Source organism: Rhinichthys klamathensis, unplaced genomic scaffold (genome assembly GCF_029890125.1).
Source record: "Rhinichthys klamathensis goyatoka isolate OS25496 unplaced genomic scaffold, OSU_Roscu_1.1 h1tg000654l_1, whole genome shotgun sequence".
In the NCBI taxonomy this organism is placed as follows: Eukaryota; Metazoa; Chordata; class Actinopteri; order Cypriniformes; family Leuciscidae; genus Rhinichthys; species Rhinichthys klamathensis.
Genome location: NW_026607098.1, coordinates 844,905 through 864,995, shown reverse-complemented (window position 1 = coordinate 864,995; position 20,091 = coordinate 844,905). Strand labels below are relative to the sequence as shown.

Genomic DNA, 20,091 nt, shown 5'->3' with positions numbered 1-20,091 from the left:
AATATAGCATTAATTGTAAGGAATCAGAATTAATAGCCTATGTATTTAATTCAGTCAGGACTAAAAGACTATCCAGTGTTATTTTACATTGGATTACTTTATTCAGTTTCTGTAGTATTTCTGACCTACCCAAAAACTTTTCTTTTTATGTCTCTTTATTTGTCTTTTTAGGCCTATTCTATTGTATTTATTTGTGCTACTTTTTTCAATTTAATTCAAAGATTGAAATCAAGCTTCCATGTGTTGCATAAACTCTTAACAAAAAAATTACCTCATTGTAAAAACAAACATTTAGGTGAGATCAATGTAATAAAAAATTGTCTAAAAAATGATAACTGAGATTTAGACTGAGATTTGTATTACATCTATATTCATTATAGTCGAATCGAGAATCGAATCAGGAATCGAAATTCGAATCGAGAATCGAAATCGAATCGAGAATCGAAATCGAATCGAATTTGAACATCTGAATCGATACCCAGCCCTATACAGTAGATGCAGAAAATGCTTTTAAAGGCATGGTAACTGCTAGAATTAAAATTGAATACACATATTTTAAATTGGTTAATGATATTCAAAGGTTCTCCGAAATATGGTCTGTGGAAGGAGTTTTGTGTGAGGTTTTGGATGATATGTTGGTTTTAACATTTTAAAGGTGTTTGAAGTATAAATGCTATATGTGTATATTGTATATTTATTGTATTTATTTATGTGAATTTTTGGATTATATGATCAGATAAGGAATATGGTTTCTGGAAAAAGTTAAATGTTATAATAAAGTCGTGTTAAGCCTCTCTCTCTCTCTCTCTCTCTCTCTCTCTCTCTCTCTCTCTCTCTCTCTCTCTCTCTCTCTCTCTCTCTCGCTGTGAGTGTGTATCTGGTGTCTGCTTACAGTCTGGGAATCCTGTACTAGAATTACTAGAATAACTGGATATTGCCATTGCAAACATATTTTCCATTGCTCATAATCTTTAGAATGAATTGGTATCATTCACAATCACAATTGTAATGTTTAGTATTATTTTCAATGTGACATTTTTCTTTTATTTCTAGTCTGGTCTGAAATGTGAAAGACAAGTCTTCCAAAAAGACTAGGACAAAATGTAAAACTACTTCTTGAGTCTAATTGGCCCAAAATTCTAGTATGTTAGTAAGTCTTTCATCACCAGCATTCAGCTGAATCTATCAGACCAAAATAATCTACTAATGTGCACAGAGTCTTAAACTGAAAAACAACCTGAAGATTAGTTAAAAGTTTTTAAAAAATCTTTCATAATAATTTATCTAATCACAGAATAATTTCATTATGCAAATTTATTTACACATATTGCATCGATCCCTGCTATAAAAGTGCAACTATTTGAAGATTTTTTCTTTTCCAACAGTCCATGAAAGATGATGGAAACGGTTTTAGAGCTGCTTATATATATTCTAGAAGACCTGGAACAATACTATCTGAAAAGATTTAGGAGTCTCTTAAAACAACATGAAGCCATTCGAGCTGGTAAACTGGAGAATGCTGATGCCACTGATATAGTGAATATAATGTTAAAGTGTTTTGGAGAAGAAGAAGCTGTGAAGATCACACTGAACATCCTGAGGAAGATTAACCAGAATCAGCTGGCTGAAGAGTTACAGGACAAGTACACTGAAGGTAATAAAGGAAATAATAAAGAACGAGATGCAGCATGGATTCATAGAAATGTGTATAAGAATGCATGATATAAGTTTTTTTTTTTTTTTTTAAAGAAAGTATTATGTTCAAGGCTGCATTTATTTTATCAAAAAAGTTAAAATATTGGGAAATATTATTACAATAAAAAAAACAGTTTTTTATTTAAATATCTTTTTTTCCTGTGATTTTTACAGCTGAATTTTCAGCATCATTACTCCAGTCTCTTCAGTGTCACATGATTCTTCATAAATCATTCTAAGATGCTGATTTGCTGCTCAAGAAACATTTCTGATTATTATAATTGTTAAAAAAACAGTTGTTGATGCCTTTTTCAGGATACTTTAATAAACCTATTAAAGGACCTAAGTCCTATTCTATTTATTTTTCTCCACAGTACAAAAGTCATTAAAAGAAGCTGAGAAAGACGGAAGAAAACAAGGTGAATTAACCTTACACACATCCTTAAAGTGGGACCAAAAATATTTTAGCATGTTTGATGTATACTAGGGGTGAAACAGAGGGTACACAAAGGTTACGGTTCGGTCCGCACCTCGGTATTGAAGTCACAGCTCAGTACGGGTTTGGTACAGCAGGGGGGAGAAAACTAAACCTTGCTTTTTAATTTTTCTTTTCTTTTTTAATTAAAGGCACAAAATGTAGTTTTTCCGCCGCTAGAGGTCAGGTATTCAAAACAAAGGCGTAGCTTGATGACGGCGAGATTTAGCGCGGAATCATGGGAATTGTCTTCACCTCGGCAGCTGCTATAAGACACTTGTCATATTTCTAAATGCTGGGCTTGTGTTGCTAAATGGCACGCAATTAATTTTAAAACATATTGTATGACAGAGAAAATGCTACATTACTGTTACGAAAAATAAAGCTGCGTCTGATGTAACAACTGTTTATGTTAGCCATTTGACAAAATAGTGTTTATCTCTGAGGCATGGTAAAAACATGGTACTCGTGGAAAATCAAGAAAAAAAGCTATTCCAACTATGAGACTAACAGTGTTGAGCTATATAACAATGATTCGTTTTATTGTCTATTAATGTATCCATACAGTTGTTCCCTTGTCTAATAAAACATAATATTTTAAAGCATATTTGGTGTTTCCATGGTTTCTGCAAAATAAAACAGAGGAAATCATGGGTAACGCAGGTATGGGGTTAATGATAGGCGATACAATGACATGGTACATGTCCTGGTTAAAATTGCTTATTTGTCTGGATTTAAATATTCTTGGAAACATCTGGGATAATGTAAGTACACAAGTCAACAAAATATATAACACTATTCTAGTGGATTTGGATATTTTAATTGAAAAAATCTTACATATTGTGCCTTTAAACTTTTTTTTAAACAAATGTGTATGTGTTTAAATAAATAAAATGTATTATAAAATTAAATGATAAATTATTATAATTAAATTATAATTAAAATGTTCTAAAGTATAAAAAAATCTATCTTAGCTATATGGGGAGCCCTTAATTACACATTAATATAATATTAAATGTTACAATTAAAAACAGAGCCCAAATTTTTAAAATATAATCATGTACACAGTAGCTGTCATAAGCTGTTTTCATTAAACATTTATTTAAATATACATTAAATAATAAAGACATTACTAACTGGTTAAGTAAATATAGTGAATAGGCTAATATAATGCATATATAATTCTATGTGAGATATTATTCTCAAGCTGTTTTATTGATATCTTTCCACAGTTGAAACACTTGTTGAGAGATGTAAACATCGATCGATCGTCTCAACTGTAAATTATTTAACATCACATTAATTTACTGGAAAACACCATCAAATTGATGGTCTTTTCAATTGAAAGCTAGGAATTACCATGTAATTTATGGTTAAAAAATGTAAATGGACATACATTTCATGTTATTTACTTGTTTATTGCATTATTTTAGTGTTGTGTGTTACCCTGATGGTGTTTTGTTTTTATGTGAATGATCCTGAGTTTTTTTTTTGTTAACACTTTTCCTTTATATATATATATATATATAATTATTATTATTATTATATGTATATATATATTTTTTTTTTTTTATAACAGATGATTTATGGGTGCAGGGATTCTTGGAAACTCACAAACTTAACATGAAGAAGAAAGTAGAACACATTTTTGAGTGTAAAGAGGAAAATGAAGCACATCTAAAGGATGTTTTCACAGAACTCTTTATTACGGAGGGGGATCTTAAAGAAGTCAATCAAGAACATGAGATTCGGCAGATTGATGACACCATTAAACCCCGTAAATCACAGAACCGTTCAATCAAATGCAATGATGTATTTAGTCTGAACAAAAGTGAAAAGAAAAAGATTGTTCTGACCAAAGGCATCGCTGGCATTGGAAAAACTGTCTTAGTGCACAGGTTCATTCTGGACTGGGCAGAAAAAAAAGCTAATCAGGATATAGACTGTGTTTTCCTGCTTCCATTTCGAAAGATTAACTGCATTAAAGACAGAAATTTCAGTCTGCATGAGTTTCTACAGAGATTTAATCCTGAACTGAAGGACCTGAAAACAGCACAGATACGTAAGATATATAGTTGTAAGCTTGCGTTTATCTTTGATGGACTGGATGAGAGTCGACTCCCTTTGGATTTTGACTGTAAAATTGAAAGCTGTGTTGAGGAGCGATCATCTATAGATCAACTGTTTACAAGTCTGGTAAATGGGACTCTGCTTCCATCAGCTCGCATCTGGGTGACCTCACGACCAGCAGCAGCCAATCAGATCCCTCTTGAGTATGTGTTATTCACGGAAGTGAAAGGATTCACTGACCAGCAGAAGGATGATTATTTCAAAAAGAGAATCAAAGATGAGATTCAGGCCTCCAGAATGATCTCACACATTAAGAAATCTCGTTGTCTCTACATCATGTGTTACATTCCCATGTTCTGTTGGATCATAGCCACTGTTCTTCGGGACATCCCCATTGGTAACGATGCAGAGAACATCAACACAACACTCACTGAAATGTACATCCACTTCCTGCTGATACAAATGAACATGAAGAGCCAGAAGTGTGACAGAAAAACAGAAAGAGAACGAACCAACCTTTTGGATTCCAATAAAACAATGATTTTGAAGTTAGCCAAGCTAGCGTTTGAACAGCTGAAGAAAGAAAACTATGTGTTCTATGTTGAAGATCTAAAAGCATGTGGTATTGAAGTGAGTGAAGACTTTGAGTCCACAGGAATGCTAACTGAGATCTTTCAGCAAGAAGCTGGACTTCATGAGATGAAGGTCTTCTGCTTCGTGCATCTGAGTGTTCAAGAGTTCTTTGCTGCAGTGCATGTGTTTCTCTGCTACCTGAACAAGAACATGGACGAGCTACAGTTTTTCTTTGAAGAAACCCAAAACTGTTTCTCAAAAACTAAAAAACTAAAGAAAAAACTTCTTTCTCCTTTTAAAACAGACAACCCCCACAAAAATATTCTCTTGCATGATTTACTAAAGAAGGCTGTTGAGAAAGCAATTCAAAGTCAGAAAGGACATTTAGACCTATTTTTACGGTTTCTGCTGGGCATTTCACTGAAATCAAATCAGAACCTGCTCCGAGGCCTGATCTCACAAATAGAAGACAGCAAAGACAGCGTCACAGAAACAACCAAACACATTACAGAACAATTACAAAACCGGGATATCTCACCTGAAACTTCAGTAAACCTGTTCTATGGCTTACTGGAGCTCAATGACAAATCATTATATACAGAAATCCAGCGATACTTCAGATCAACTCCAGAAAGAAGACTCTCGTCTTCCATGTGCTCATTGATGGCTTACGTATTGCTGATGTCAAAGACGGTGCTGGATGAGCTCGACCTGAAGATGTACAAGACATCAGGGGGAAGCCAATTGAATCTCCTGCCAGCTGTAAGATGCTGCAGAAAAGCCATGTAAGTAACTTGTTGACTGCTCACATACCTCAGTCACATTCGTTCCAACATACATGACTTTAATATTTAATACTAATGGAAAGCTTGAATATGTTCACAGCAAACATGACATAACCTATAACTGTCAAACAAACACTGTTCCAACAAGATAAACACACAATTTATGTCTTGGTCAAATATCCTGTATTTACAGACTCTCCTCATGTGCACTTGATGACACCTGCTGTGAAACTGTGGCTTTGGCCCTGCAGATACCAAACTCACCCCTGATAGAGCTGGACATGAGTGACAATGAGCTGCAGAATTCAGGAGTGAAGCTGCTCTCTGATGGACTGAAGAGCCCAAACTGTCAGCTGAATACACTGAGGTTTGAGATTCAGATGTGTTTTTATATGTTGATTTAACACAACATATATACAAAGTATGATTACCCAAATCAAACAAATTATTGACTGTAATTATAATGTAACAAAGACAAGACAAGACATTACTGCATCAATAACAAAATGATTGCACCTCACAAGACAAGACCACAAACAGAAATACATAGAAAACATGAATAACCTATTTAAATGCATAAAAATTCTATCACACATCAGGGCTAGTGGAATGGGGTCTGGAGTGTAATATATGGTTATTTCTGATAAACGTAAATAAACATATTATAGATCCAGAAATTCAACCAAATTGTGGTACATTTTTATTAGACTATAAGTATCCCTGTGTTCAAATCCCAGCCTAACTAATGATTTATTTAGAAACCAAGTAAAAACAAGAGCCCAAGAGGAAATAATGGACAGTTACGGTATGTTTGTCAGGTAAAAAAAATCTAATATGATAAATAAATTAAATACAGAAAATGAGAAATCCCCTGCCAGATTTGCTTCTGTCAATTGTCTTTAGTGTGAAATGTGGCTGGTTAGTATATAGTAAAATAAAAGAGAAGCTGTAAGGTTTATCATGTTATTTGTTCTCAATTTAAGATTAAGGTGTGAAGCCATTTAAATAAAAATGGATGTGTAATTATTATCCTCTTTTTAATTATGCTGTTCAGGTTGGCAAATTGTAATCTCACTGATCAGTGCTGTGAAATCAGTCTGGCATCAGTTCTACAATCATCAAACTCCCATCTGATAGAGCTGGACATGAGTGGCAATGAGTTGTATGATTCAGGGGTGAAGCTGCTCTCTGATGGACTGAACAGCCCAAACTGTCAGCTGAAGAAACTGAGGTTTGAGATTCAATAATTCATACAGTAGTCAAATCCATGAAGCGTCTGCTAGTAGATCTAAGGTAAACTAAGCTGCTTTCAATGAGTGCTGTGCAGTGATATACACAGTAGCAGCTGAACAGCTGTTTCACATCACAGCTGTTACATGATCACCACTGGAACACTGGGTTGACCAATCAGAAGGCAGTATCAGAATTATAAGTTTATGCGTTGAAATTGTTTTCTTATAAAACAGATTGTTCCGTTTCTTGATTATGACTGACTGATTCTTGTTCAAAGTTAAAATTAAAATACTCTGATAAAAAAAACAATGGTTCTCAACAGTCCTGGGGCCCCACTGCTCTGCACATTTTGTGTTTTTCTCTTATCTGACACACTCAGTTCAGTTTATAGCAATAGCAACTTTATTTATATAGCAAAATTAATACAACTGTCGTGATGTGGTTTTGTGTCCTGTCATGTTTAGTGGTTCCCTGTCTTGTCATTAGTTTTCCCAGGTGTTTCCCATTTACCACGCCCCCTTGTTATCCTATCTAGCTCGTGTGTCCCTGATTATTTAAGCCCTGTGTTTCAGCGTTGTCTTTGTGAGTTCTTGTTTAATGTTTACGTGTATGTTGGTTTTTCTTGTATCCTGTTCCCGAGTCCTGTATCCAAGTTTAGTTTGTTAAATAAAGCGTGTGCTGCATTTGGATCCTGCTTCATCTCTGCCTCAACCGCACCACGTTACAGAAGAACTCACCGCATCGTGATCCAGCAGCCATGCCTTTCTGGAGTCCAGACGTCCAGATTCTCCGTCTCCGTCAAGAGAATCGCGCCATCGAGGAATATGTCGCAGAATTCCTTGAACTGGCACATCTCGCGCAAATGAGCACCCAGTGCTTGTTGATCTTCTTCCGCGGGGGATTATCGGAACCACTCCGGTCTCTGATGCCCGAACCTGATCCGCACGGGTCTTTAGAGTGGTATATCGACCTGGCCCTGTTGTGGAGTGGCTCTTCGTTTACCGTGGGTGTGGAGAAGCTGCAAAAGCCTGCGCTTCACGTCAACCCGTTCGCGCCCGCGCTCCACAAGCCTGCAATTCACGTCTGCCCAGTCGAGCCCGCGCTTCACTTCAGCCCTGCCGAGACCACGCTCCACAAGCCTGCAATTCACGTCTGTCCAGCCGAAACCCGCGCTTCACGTGAGCCAAGTCGAGCCTGCTTTTCACGACATGCCTGAGCTTCTTCCCGCCGAGACCGACATGCCTGAATTTCTGTCTTCCGAGCCCGCGACTAACGTCTGCCCAGCCGAACCCGCAGTTCACGAGTCAAGTCCCGAGTCAAGTGAGCCGAGTGCCGAGTCAAATGAGCCGAGTGCCGAGTCAAGTGAGCCGAGTGCCGAGTCAAGTGAATCAAGTGCCATGACAAGTGAATCAAGTGAATCGAGTGAGTCGAGTGCCAAGTCAAGGGAGTTAAGTGTTGCCGAGACAAGTGAGTCAAGTGCCGAATCTAACCAAGTGAGTGAATCTTCCCAAGTGAGAGTATCAAGCCCAGTGACTCGCCGTCGCAGGAGGAGAAGGAGGACTCGTTTGGTTCGCCAGGCTCCGGTGGGCGTTCCCAGACTCCTCGCCCTGCCGGTCCCGCCTGTGCGCCTCGCCCTGCCGGCCCCGCCTCTGCGCCACGCCCTGCCGGTCCCGTCTCTACTCTTCGCCCTGCCAATGTCTCTCAAGCTCCATGAGACTGTCCCCAGAGTCCGTTGCCAGCCCGGAGGTTGTCCCCCTAGGTTCTCCCAAGTATTTTTTTTTGGGGGGGGGGGGGGGGGGGGGCAGTAGGAGGTCCCACGAGAGGGTCATGGAGGCAGCGCTGACATGGACCTTGTCGGCGCTATCTCCTCCTGAGCCTCCCATGCCCTGGTCCCCTGCCAAGCGTGCCCCGCCCTGGCCGCCGTCACGTCCTGCTCCGCCCTGGCCTGCTCCGCCCTGGTCACCGGCCCAGTCTGGTCCGCCCACGCTCTGCGGCCCAGGCCCGCCTTGCCTAGGTCCCCTTTCCCCTGCATGGGCCTGGCCCCCCATCCCTCCCCCAAGACCGCCCTCCTGGACTTTTTTGTTTGTTTTATTGGGCTTCAGGAGCCGCCCTTAAGGGGGGGGGGTTATGTCGTGATGTGGTTTTGTGTCCTGTCATGTTTAGTGGTTCCCTGTCTTGTCATTAGTTTTCCCAGGTGTTTCCCATTTACCACGCCCCCTTGTTATCTTATCTAGCTCGTGTGTCCCTGATTATTTAAGCCCTGTGTTTCAGCCTTGTCTTTGTGAGTTCTTGTTTAATGTTTACGTGTATGTTGGTTGTTCTTGTTTCCTGTTCCCGAGTCCTGTATCCAAGTTTAGTTTGTTAAATAAAGCGTGTGCTGCATTTGGGTCCTGCTTCATCTCTGCCTCAACCGCACCACGTTACAACAACACAAGTTAACCAATGTGTTTTACAATGTCACACAGCAAAAAAATAGCTCTGAATCTGATTCAGGTGTGTTAAATAAGATGTGAAGAAGGTGCAGAATGGTGGGTCTCAGCACCGGAGTTGAGAACAACTGCTCTAAAAACACACAACTGTGACCTTGCTACATCAGTATTACTGCGCCAAGCATGCTTTCCACTGTGTCTGTGTGTTGCATGGCATTCATTCTTCCAAACATTGCTGAAGAACTACGTTGGTTGGTGGAAGAATCATTATTTATCAATAATTTTTATTTTTTTTATTTTTTATTTAATGAAACCTTGGCAGGTAGTAACCATTTTATAAAAGCAATAATCCAGTGAAACCATGATTAACAGTGATTTTAGGACAGTTAAACTGTAAAGCATGGCTTCTTGGGGCTTATTGCTGTAGTATATTCTTTCAGATGTGTTGCATGATTTTGCATGATGATGTTTGCGATTTTGCAACAACACATGGCATATTTCACCATGTCATTATTTATTTAACAAAAACTAGGCCAAAATGGAAAAGCCATGGGTGACAAACTAAGTACACCCTTACTGCTTCATAGGAATTAAAAGGGTAAATAGTAGTCAGGCGCTGCTAATCAAATGTCTTTGATAAATTAATCATCAGCAAATGTGTTCGCTTCTATAAAAGCAGAAGTTTTAGCAGTTTGCTGGTCTGGATCATTCAGGTGTGTGTTAAAACAATGCCAAGGAGGAAATATATGATCTTAGAGAAGAAATAGTTGCTGCCATCAATCTGAAAAGGGTTATACGCCCATTTACAAACAATTTGAAGGCCATTATTCTACAGTAAGGAAGATTATTCACAAGAGGAAAAAATTCAAGCCAGTCGCAAATCTTCCCAGGAGTGGATGGCCCAGCAAATTTACCCCAAGGTCAGACCATGCAATGCTCAGAGAATCGCAAAACACCAAACAACTACACCTCAGACTCTATAGGCCTCAGTTAACATGTTAAACGTTTAAGTTCATGGCAGAACAATTAGAAAAACACGGGACAAGTATGACATATTTGGAAGGGTTGCCAGGAAAAATCTTATCTCTAAAAAGAACACAGCAGCAGAGTTCAGCTAAACTCAGCTGCTGGCTAAAGCTGGCTGAAATTGGGACATGCAACAGGACAATGATCCTAAGCACACCAGCAAATCTACAACAGAATGGTTGAAAAAGAAAAGAATCAAGGTGTTGCACTGGCCTAGTCAAAGTCCAGACCTCAACCCTACTGAAATGTTGTGGCAGGACCTTAAGAGAGCTGTGCAAAAACAAATGTCCGCAATCCTCAATGAACTAAAGCAACATTGTAAAGAAGAGCAGGCCAAAATTCCTCCAGAACAATGCAAGAGGCTGATACTGTCATACAGAAAAAGATTCCTTCAATTTATTGCTCCTAAAAGTGGCTCTACAAGCAATTGTGTAATAGGGTGTAGTTAGTTTGTCACCCTTGGCTTTTCCATTTTGGCTTTATTTTTGTTAAATGTAATATGTAATTTGTTGTTGTTCATCTGAGGTTGTATTTACCTAATTTTAAGACCGTCTAAAAACCAGATGATTTCTATTATGTTCTGATACATAAAACCATAAAATACTAAAGGGTGTCCTTTTTTTTACTGTAAATCTCATCTGTGGAAGGCATAGGACCATAAAATGTTTGTCCAATCATTGCATTCGGTTCGAATGATACTGCCTGTCAGCGTATATTTCCATATACATTCCTCCGTGCCCCCTGCTCGCGCAGACATCACACGTGTTTCATGCTATGTTAGACAGACGTCAGCAGTGTTGGGTATGTTGCTTAAAAAAATTAATTACTTGTAGTTACTAGTAGACAAAATAATAATAAAAAAAACGTTTTAAAAAAAGTTAGTTCATGTTAACTATTGTGTAGGATAGTGTTAATGGCTACACTACCTTATTAAATTGATCCAGGTACATTAAACATAAAATGCTTCCATGGAGAGACTGCCCTAGAATAGCATGCACTTTCTCAAATAATCCTAAACTAACAGTGGCCATCCCGAGGAGAGCTCAAACGTGAGCTGCTCAAAAATTTGTCAATGAGAGCTAATTTTGGTATACTAAATTGGTATACTTAAAGTCTGCTAAATTGGAACAAATAAATTGTGTACTTAATGCACTTTAGTTATCCGGAAATAGTGCTAAGGTCCAACTAAAGATATATACTTAATTATATACAGTACTTAAATATTTGATTGTGCTGAAGTGGAAATATTGCAAGTATACTTTAGGGACACTTTAAATATTCTGCATTTAAAGAATGATATTATACAGAGATCATACTATCCTTACTAATATAATTACAATAAAGTCTACTTTAAATAAAGTTTAATTATATCAATAAGTCTCAAGCGACAAGTCAGTAAATAGGTTAATGGTTTTGTTTTATACTTAGTATGAAATAAATGTATCTTAAATAAATTTTGGTTTAGGTTTTTCACAAGGGGAGTGCGCTGCATATCTATGAAGGAAAACTGTGAGGGCGTGACTGACAGCGCACATCGTCTCCATTAATTTGTGCATGTATTAATTTAGTGTTGAAATATTTTAAATCACCGAATCCCTATCGAATCATGATTAATTCGATTCTTGACATCATTCACTATTCAAAACAATTATTCACGATTCAAAAATAGACAATTCATGATTAATGCATATGCAAAGTCTGGATTTGTAATCGATGCATCGAGAAAATAATAATTTCACCCCTATTTATCATTCATTATAATAAGTTAGGATTAATTATTATTAAATTGATGTGTAATTATTCTGTTTTCTTTTATTCTATTCAGTTTGAAAGACTGTTATCTCACTGGTCAGTGCTGTGAATTTGTGGCATCACTTCTCCAATCATCAAACTCCCATTTGATAGAGCTGGACATGAGTGGCAATAAGTTGCATGATTCTGGAGTGAAGCTGCTCTCTGATGGACAAAAGAGCCCAAACTGTCAGCTAAAGATACTGAGGTATAAGATTCATTTATTCTTTATGCTGATGCATTATATAATTTATGACTATAAATTTAATGATTAATAGGTTATTTATTCTTTCTTTTTTCAATTTAGTTTTGGCTTAGATACAATGAGAATTTTTAGATACAATGAGAATTTTTAGATACAATGAGAATTTTTAGATGCAATAGATAATCGACAGGAAGCTAAGTGGAAGAGAGAGAGGGGGACAGGATCGGAAAAGGTCCCCTAGCCGTAACTCGAACTCAGGTTGCCCGAAGCTCAATCCGTCTGAGTTTTGCTATGTTTAGTATTTAGTTTTGGTTGATATACAATGAGAATTTTCAGATGCAATAGATAATCAACAGGAAGCTAAGTGGAAGAGAGAGAGGGGGACGGGATCGGAAAAGGTCCCCGAGCCGGGACTTGAACTCAGGTTGCCCGAAGCTCAATCTGTCTCAGTTTTGCTATGTTTAGTAGATTCTATGGATTCACATTTATAGATTGCTCGATCAGGGGTTACTAAATTTAGCCGATCTCACACACCAATCACAATTTGATGAGATAAAACCATATATAGTTACCACCGACTTGCATGTAAACAGTACACAGATTAGGCTTTTGCACCACGTTCTGCTTTGTAACTTAAAACATTAGTAAACCATAGTAAATCATACATCATTATTTAGAGTAGTTTGTCTTGATTCAAACGAGCCAACACACAACATAAAATAATGCATAGCGACAACATCCTGCATGGCTTAAGCTATAGGACTTACGAGATCTGATTGCGCCACAATCCTGACGCAGTGTTTTCCAAAGTAATTTTAAAGTTCAACCAATGGAAACCGGATCTCAATTATTGTTGGGTTTGGACGATGGGTTGAGACCAATCGGACAATCGGTTTTACAGCTGGAGCGCACTTTTATTGGATCGATCATTTAGATTGGCAGGTCATGATTTGCTGTGCACCATAGAATAGGAGCGCACAGCTGAAACAGTTCTGGAACATAATCCACAACTAAACCAAACTTTATTTTATTACCTGTATTATAACTTTCTAATAGCCATCATGCCAAGCATGAATAACCAAACAAATCAATAAATTGCATAATTTTTTTCTGGGGTTTTCTCAGCAGTGTTAACATAAGAACCTCCAAAAGTTACTAAAAGTAAGCCATTACATTTAAGTATGTCACTTGAAATCATGTGAAATCATTATAAATGCTTTTAGAGTTTAAGGGTTTTAAAGTGACAGCCAACAGAGATCTTACATATCACTTGTATAAAACTTGAACAATTGGGATTGGTATCACCCAATCATAATGACAAGAGCAGGTAGTCGCTATCGGCTACTTCATTTACTCAGAACCTAAACCCCAAACTTACTCAAACATGACTATTTCCTTCAGGAGATACAAATCTATGTACTTGTGATCCGAACCATATTCACCATTTTCTATTTATGAAATCAGAGAGATTCCACTTTTATCAATATATATTAAATGGAAGTGTAATTATTCTTTTTATCATTATTCTGTTCAGATTGGCTGGCTGTAGACTCACTGGTCAGTGCTGTGGATATGTGGCATCAGTTCTACAATCCTCAAACTCCCGTCTGATAGAGCTGGACATGAGGGACAATGGCCTGCAGGATTCAGGAGTGAAGCTGCTCTCTGATGGACTGAAGAGCCCAAACTGTCAGCTGAAGAAACTGAGGTTTACGGTTAATTCAATTCGTATATTGAAGCATTATACATTTACTATATATTTAATGTTAGTAGGCTCTTTAATGTATGCATTTTGAAATTCATGTCATCTTCTCTAAAAAGAAGAATATTGTTGTGCAAAAACAATTTGTCGAGTGTCAACAGCTTAGTTAATGGCGCAGTTGATGCTCGATGCTCGTTGATTTACTCAGAACCTAAAACCAAAACTTGAACATGGCTATTTCCTCCAGGAGATACAAATCTATTTGCTTATGATCCTCAGTATCTGGTAGATGGCTTTATAGATCATTTTCTTTTTATGAAATCAAAGAGATTCCACTTTTATCAGTATATATTAAATGCAAGTGTAATTATTCTTTTTTATTATTATTCTGTTCAGATTGGCAGGCTGTATACTCACTTGTCAGTGCTGTGAATATGTGGCATCAGTTCTACAATCTTCAAACTCCTGTCTGAAAGAGCTGGACATGAGTGTCAATTCCCTGTGTGATTCGGGTGTGAAACTGCTCTCTGATGGACTGAAGAGCCCAAACTGTCAGCTGGAGATACTGGGGTTTGAGAATCAAATGTGTTTATGTTTGTTGATTTGATACACATAAGGTATGATTACAGAAACCAACACATTATTGAATTTAATTTTCTTATTAATGAGTTATCAACGGACTGTTTTTTAATATTACCCAAGTTGCAATTGCATTAAACATTATATGGCAAGACTAAAAATTAATAGGAATAGAAAACATAAATTACATATTTAAATAAAGACAAATTGAGGAACCAAAATGTTTTATTATTAATCTATAACTTGCATTAAATGCAGTTTACAACTAGCTAAATGTTTGATTACCTCATTCAGGTCAAAATATTGAACAAGCTTTTGTTGTGCGTTGGTTTTACAGACAGAGATTAAGCCAGAATTAGGCCTCAGTAAAATTAGTAAATTTAAGTAGCTTTTTGAAATGTGCCATAAAAACGTACTAGTGTGCATCTTAAGAAAAATCAATGGTACTGACATATTTTAAGATATGTCAGTGCAAGTTACTTCCAGTTAAGACAACTCAAACATGCATTTTAGTTTGGAATTAGACTTAAGCCTTGTCTGTGAAGCCGGGCACTAATGTAACAGATATCTTCGTTGTTTCTGTGTGTCTATGTAGATTATCTAACTGTGAGATCACAGATGAAGGCTGCTGTTTTTTGGCTTCAGCTCTGCGTTCAAACCCCCCACACCTGAGAGAGCTGGATCTTAGCGACAATCGCACGGGAGAATCAGGAGGCAAGATGCTCTCTGATCTACGGAATGATCCAAACTGCACACTGAACAAACTTAAGTATGTTGAGCAATAAGATTCATTCTGTCCTGCGAATTTGTATGTCAGCTTAACCAAGTGTAAAGTGGAGTAAAAGGCCATTCAAAAGAGCCTGTAGAGCTGCAAGATATGGAGGAAAATAATGTTTATTTAAGATATTTTCTTCTCAGTGAAACATTCTTCAAGATATCTTTTGTGTTTGGCAGATGAAGATCATACAAGTTTGATTATATTTAGGTGAATATTTTAACATTTGGCTGAACTATCTACTAATTTAACAAAGGGATTAGTCAGGTTTTAGTTGGCTGAAAAATCAGTGGATTGTTTCTTTGATTAAATAATTGTACTATTTGGTTTGGTAAGAAGTTCAAATATAGCCATGCCGCTTGTGCTTGGACTGATGGTTTGTCATATTTACTCTCTGGGTAGCTACACGTGATCTACTGTACAGGTTTTACATGGCACTTTTGAGTGTTCTTTTTGGCGTTTAAAACCAAAATACACTCATAAAAGGGATCATTCTGATGAACTCAGGGTTTTTTCATCTGTCTGCACTATTTCTTATAAACAAGCATTAGACAGACTAATTATAATTAATTATAAATAGTTTATAGTTTTAGAATTGACTGTAGCAGAATTAATAGTACAATTATTTAATCAGTTGTTCGTCCAACAAACAGACAGCTTAATCAATTATCAATTTTCTTAAATAAATTATCTTCCTGGCCAAGTTTGAGCTCAGGTGCATCCTGTTTCCACTGATAATCCTTGAGATGCTTCTACAACTTGATTGGAGTCCACCTGTGGTAAATTAATTTGATTGGACATGATTTGGAAAGGCACACACCTGTCTATATAAGGTCCCACAGTTGACAGTGCATGTCAGAGCACAAACCAAGCCATGAAATCCAAGGATTTGTCTGTAGACCTCTGAGACAGGATTGTATCGAGGAACAGATCTGCGGAAGGGTACATGTTTATGTTTGTGTGGGTGGGTTTAGTTTGCTTTATTTTAGTCTAACAAAGCCTCCCTTTGTTACATTCATAAATGCATTTGATTAAATAAAAATATTTATTTCTAGAATGCAACAACTTTTTAAATTTTGGCTTGTTTTTTGGTAACATTTTTGGGTAATATTAGCTTTTTTATAAAAAATAATAAATTATATGTTATGCCTTTATTAAGATAACTAAGTAGACGTGTGTGTTTTGCAGGGGGGTTCATGGGAGAGATTCTTATGACTATGACACAGTAGATCTGTTGTTTTGTGATGTTAAATGTTGTTTATTCTTAGGTTAACACCTTTGTGGTCTCACACTGGATAAAAAACACAGCAAACACTTGTCTCATTCTGTCTGAGGAGAACATCAGTTCTATCATCATCTTTCAGAGAGATTTGATGAGGATCGTCAGATTCTGTGTAGGCCGATTGGAATCACAGGTTGGCTGAAATATCACTTGCATATAAAACAATCAGCAGGAAGAAAACAAATAGACACTAAATTTGAATTTAACTATAATTTTCTTTTTTCCACTCTGGTTATTGTCTTTTTTTCTTTTTTTGTTATTATTATTATTTTTTAGTAGTTCATAGATGATGTGATCTTTTATTCAGATTTAGGTAAACACAATCTAAAGTCTGTAAGATTCTGAAATTATTACTAATGAAAGTGATGAAAAGAATATGTAAATTAGCTAAACAAATTTAGCATTTGTCATCTAAAAATGATCTTGGTAGAAATCTAATAATCCAGTTTTGAAAATAACAGTCTTAATGAATTTAGTATGATCTATTCTGTAGCATTAGTATCAGTGGGCAATGCTCTCCTATTTCCAGTGGACTAATAAAGTATCTGAACTGGACCATTTGGCAAGTAAGGGTTCGGATGGTAGTATTTTTAATTAAGAGATCATTTGAGGATACAATATTCTGTTAGAATAAAAGCTAATAGTCCCTGTTTTTGGGCTGGATATATTTCATTTTGACAATCACACACTCATATCCACACAGACTGCGTTTAATGCCCTGAACAGAGATATAATTGGAAGTGAATCAGTGTAAAGTGTCTGCATTCGTTGTGTATTTTTTTTTTTTCCTTCATCAAGATTATATGGTCTATATGTTACTTTTTTGCTATTCTTTCAGGGATGAAAAACTTTATAAATGCTTTTATATCCAATGTCATTCTTGATCTAAATGAACAGCATTTCTTTGAAATAAGAACATTTTAAATGTATTTACTGTCACTTTTGATCAATTTAAGGCATCCTTGATGAATAAATGTATTCTCTCTTTTGAAAGGCAGTAATTTTTATTCTATGTAATAATACATCAGTCTTTAAGTGTAGCATCCTGTTTGATGAAATGAGCTCTTTCATCATTGAATGGCTTTGAAACAATGCAATCTTTATTCACATGTAACTATTTTGTTTCAAGGGAAGAACTCTATAAATAGATCTATGTTGTACTGTAAGTACATCATCCTTTATAATAAATACAAACAATATAGTGTCAAGCAGAAATTACAGGCAAAAGCACAGCACCAGACACACTGTCAGTCATGACAATCCAGAGTCGCAGAACTAAGTAAGTTTAGAGCTTTATTAATTCCCATGGGGCAATTAGTTTAAACTATCATGGTCCTTCACATATCACACTTAACACATACATTCAAAACTACATAAAATAAATAAGGGGGAGAGGAAAAAAAATATTTTAAGATAATTTGTTCAGAGGTTGTGAGCCATTATTTACAAGATCACCCTTAATTGCATGGTGGGAATGACTTTTACCAAGCACTTTATAGCCTTCTTGCATTGAATTCAGCCTGTATATCACTCCTGTAAACCTCACAAAGGGAACATCTGTGTTGAATCAGTCACCTCAGAAACTCCAGTATAATTACAGGACAGATTCAGCTCAAACTCATCCTCAGGAAGACTGAAATCCTCTTCCTCCCAGCTCTTCTGCCCCTTTCAACCTTCCCAGTCTCCTCTCATATTCTTTTTCTCATGGTCTGTAGAAATGCAGGAGTTGATCTGGACTGCCGACTGAGCTTCACTGATTGAATTACTCTGACTACAGAGTCCTGTGTTCTGTCTCAGTTATGAAATCAAGTTCTTAATTCATTCTCACCTGCTTCATGTTCAGTCTATAGTCATCTCTCACTTGTGGCTGATATATGAATCTTTGCATTCAGCAATAAGCTGCTGTCTGACCTCTTTAAGTTCTCATGCTCTTGTCTGTTGAAGGAACATTTATATTTTGATCTATTAAGTGATTTTGGTCTATCCATGGTTCAGCGTGGCAATAGAAAGCTAAACAACAAGAAGGGTACCGGTGTGTGTGTGTGTATATATATATATATATATATAAATTACTGGGACCCATCAGACCCACTTTAACTTTGTAGAAAACTTTGGCACACTGATAGAGGATAGTCTAAATTGTCACCATAGCAAATTTGGAGTCTCTACTCAATTCCTCTATCGCCACCATCTGTCCAAAGTTTCACTCATGTTTATGTTAATAACTTTTGAACTGTAAGGGCTAGAAACAAAATTCGATGCTCAAGACGATCTGAATGCACACTATGATGAAAATTGGTCCGACATTTTGAATTCTCTGAAAAAACTACTTTTTCAAACTCCTCCTAGGCCGTTGCTCTGATTTTCACGAAAATTGAACCAGATCATCCTCAGACCATACCAAGTTATGGAATTCATGTCGATTCGTCAAACCATTCTCGAATAACTAATTTTATGTAGTGCTTGCAAAAACAGACATAAGGCTGTATCTTCGAAACTTTATCATATTCAGACCAAACTTGGTACATGTCATCACAAACATGACTTGAGGCTACATACTGTGTTTCGGCGCAGCGCCCCCTACAAGCCCGGAGATGCGAAAATTTATATTTTTGCTTATAACTTCTGAACAGTTTGTCCAAAAATCATAAAAGTGGTCTTGTTAGATTCAGGATGTCATGCCGAGCTGATATCCAATATTTCCATATCGACCATTTTAGGTGATCGTCATCAGTACGATGCCCTGAAGGAGCCATGTAAAGTTTCGAACCAGCACCACCTAGTGGTAAAAATCCAAATGATTTAAACTCTGGGTGTGTTTGACTTAATTTCACTTATTCTCATTCTCTTAGGTTCCTGAATCCTTGCCGAGTCCAACGATACCAAACATGCTAGGTTTCGCCTTACAATTTGTGTAGCGTTGTGATTTAGCGCTTAAAAAACATTTGCCAATATCTTCGAAACCGTTAGAGACTGTACCACCGTAGGAAATTTGGAAACATAGGTCGTTGGTTGTACACTGATGCCCAAATGACAAAATATTAATAGTGAGTGGCAATTAAATGCCAACAAAGTCAGGTGTGGGTCATTTTTTATGTGTTTATACATATAAATGACGATAACTCCAAAACAAAATGAGATATTTTCATTACATTTGACACACACATGTATGGGCTCACTCTGAGAACACAAAAAAATAATGGGATTGTGCCTCTTGTTGGCACTATAGTAGAACAATACATGAAATTGCCATTGACTTCAACACAGTATATTAAATATGTGATATAAAATGCTTGACTTTATGAACGCATTAGAGTATCGGTACGAACCGCGGTTTGAGTCATCGGCACCATGCCCACGTTTTGGGGCAGCACCACCTTGTGGTAAAAAAGTTATAACAAAATTTTAAAAAATGCTAATGACTTTTGAATAAATTTGCCTATTTGACACTTCTGAAGGCAATGGGAAGAC

General features: G+C 36.9%; 1 protein-coding gene across 6 annotated transcripts; it reads left to right on the top strand.

Moving 5' to 3' along the window:
- Window positions 1-1,395: 1,395 nt before the first annotated feature.
- LOC130076475 (NACHT, LRR and PYD domains-containing protein 3-like) lies at window positions 1,396-16,773 on the top strand. Of its 6 annotated transcripts, XM_056241557.1 has the most exons (10): window positions 1,396-1,654; window positions 2,070-2,114; window positions 3,750-5,598; window positions 5,792-5,965; window positions 6,653-6,829; window positions 12,112-12,285; window positions 13,817-13,990; window positions 14,381-14,554; window positions 15,159-15,332; window positions 16,607-16,773. In XM_056241557.1, exons 1-10 carry the CDS (start codon window positions 1,396-1,398, stop codon window positions 16,635-16,637), a joined length of 3,231 nt encoding a protein of 1,076 aa, XP_056097532.1. In that variant the 3' UTR covers window positions 16,638-16,773. The 6 variants fall into 6 exon arrangements, with proteins under 6 accessions (XP_056097532.1, XP_056097536.1, XP_056097533.1 ...); XM_056241561.1 differs by lacking the exon at window positions 6,653-6,829; XM_056241558.1 differs by lacking the exon at window positions 12,112-12,285.
- The last annotated feature ends 3,318 nt before the right edge of the window (window positions 16,774-20,091 follow it).

Coding starts and splice junctions, on each gene's coding strand:
- LOC130076475 (XM_056241557.1), top strand. CDS start 1,396: ATGATGGAAACGGTTTTAGAGCTGCTTATATATATTCTAGAAGACCTG. Junction 5,599..5,791: donor AGATGCTGCAGAAAAGCCAT/GTAAGTAACTTG, acceptor CTGTATTTACAG/ACTCTCCTCATGTGCACTTG. Junction 14,555..15,158: donor TGTCAGCTGGAGATACTGGG/GTTTGAGAATCA, acceptor GTGTCTATGTAG/ATTATCTAACTGTGAGATCA.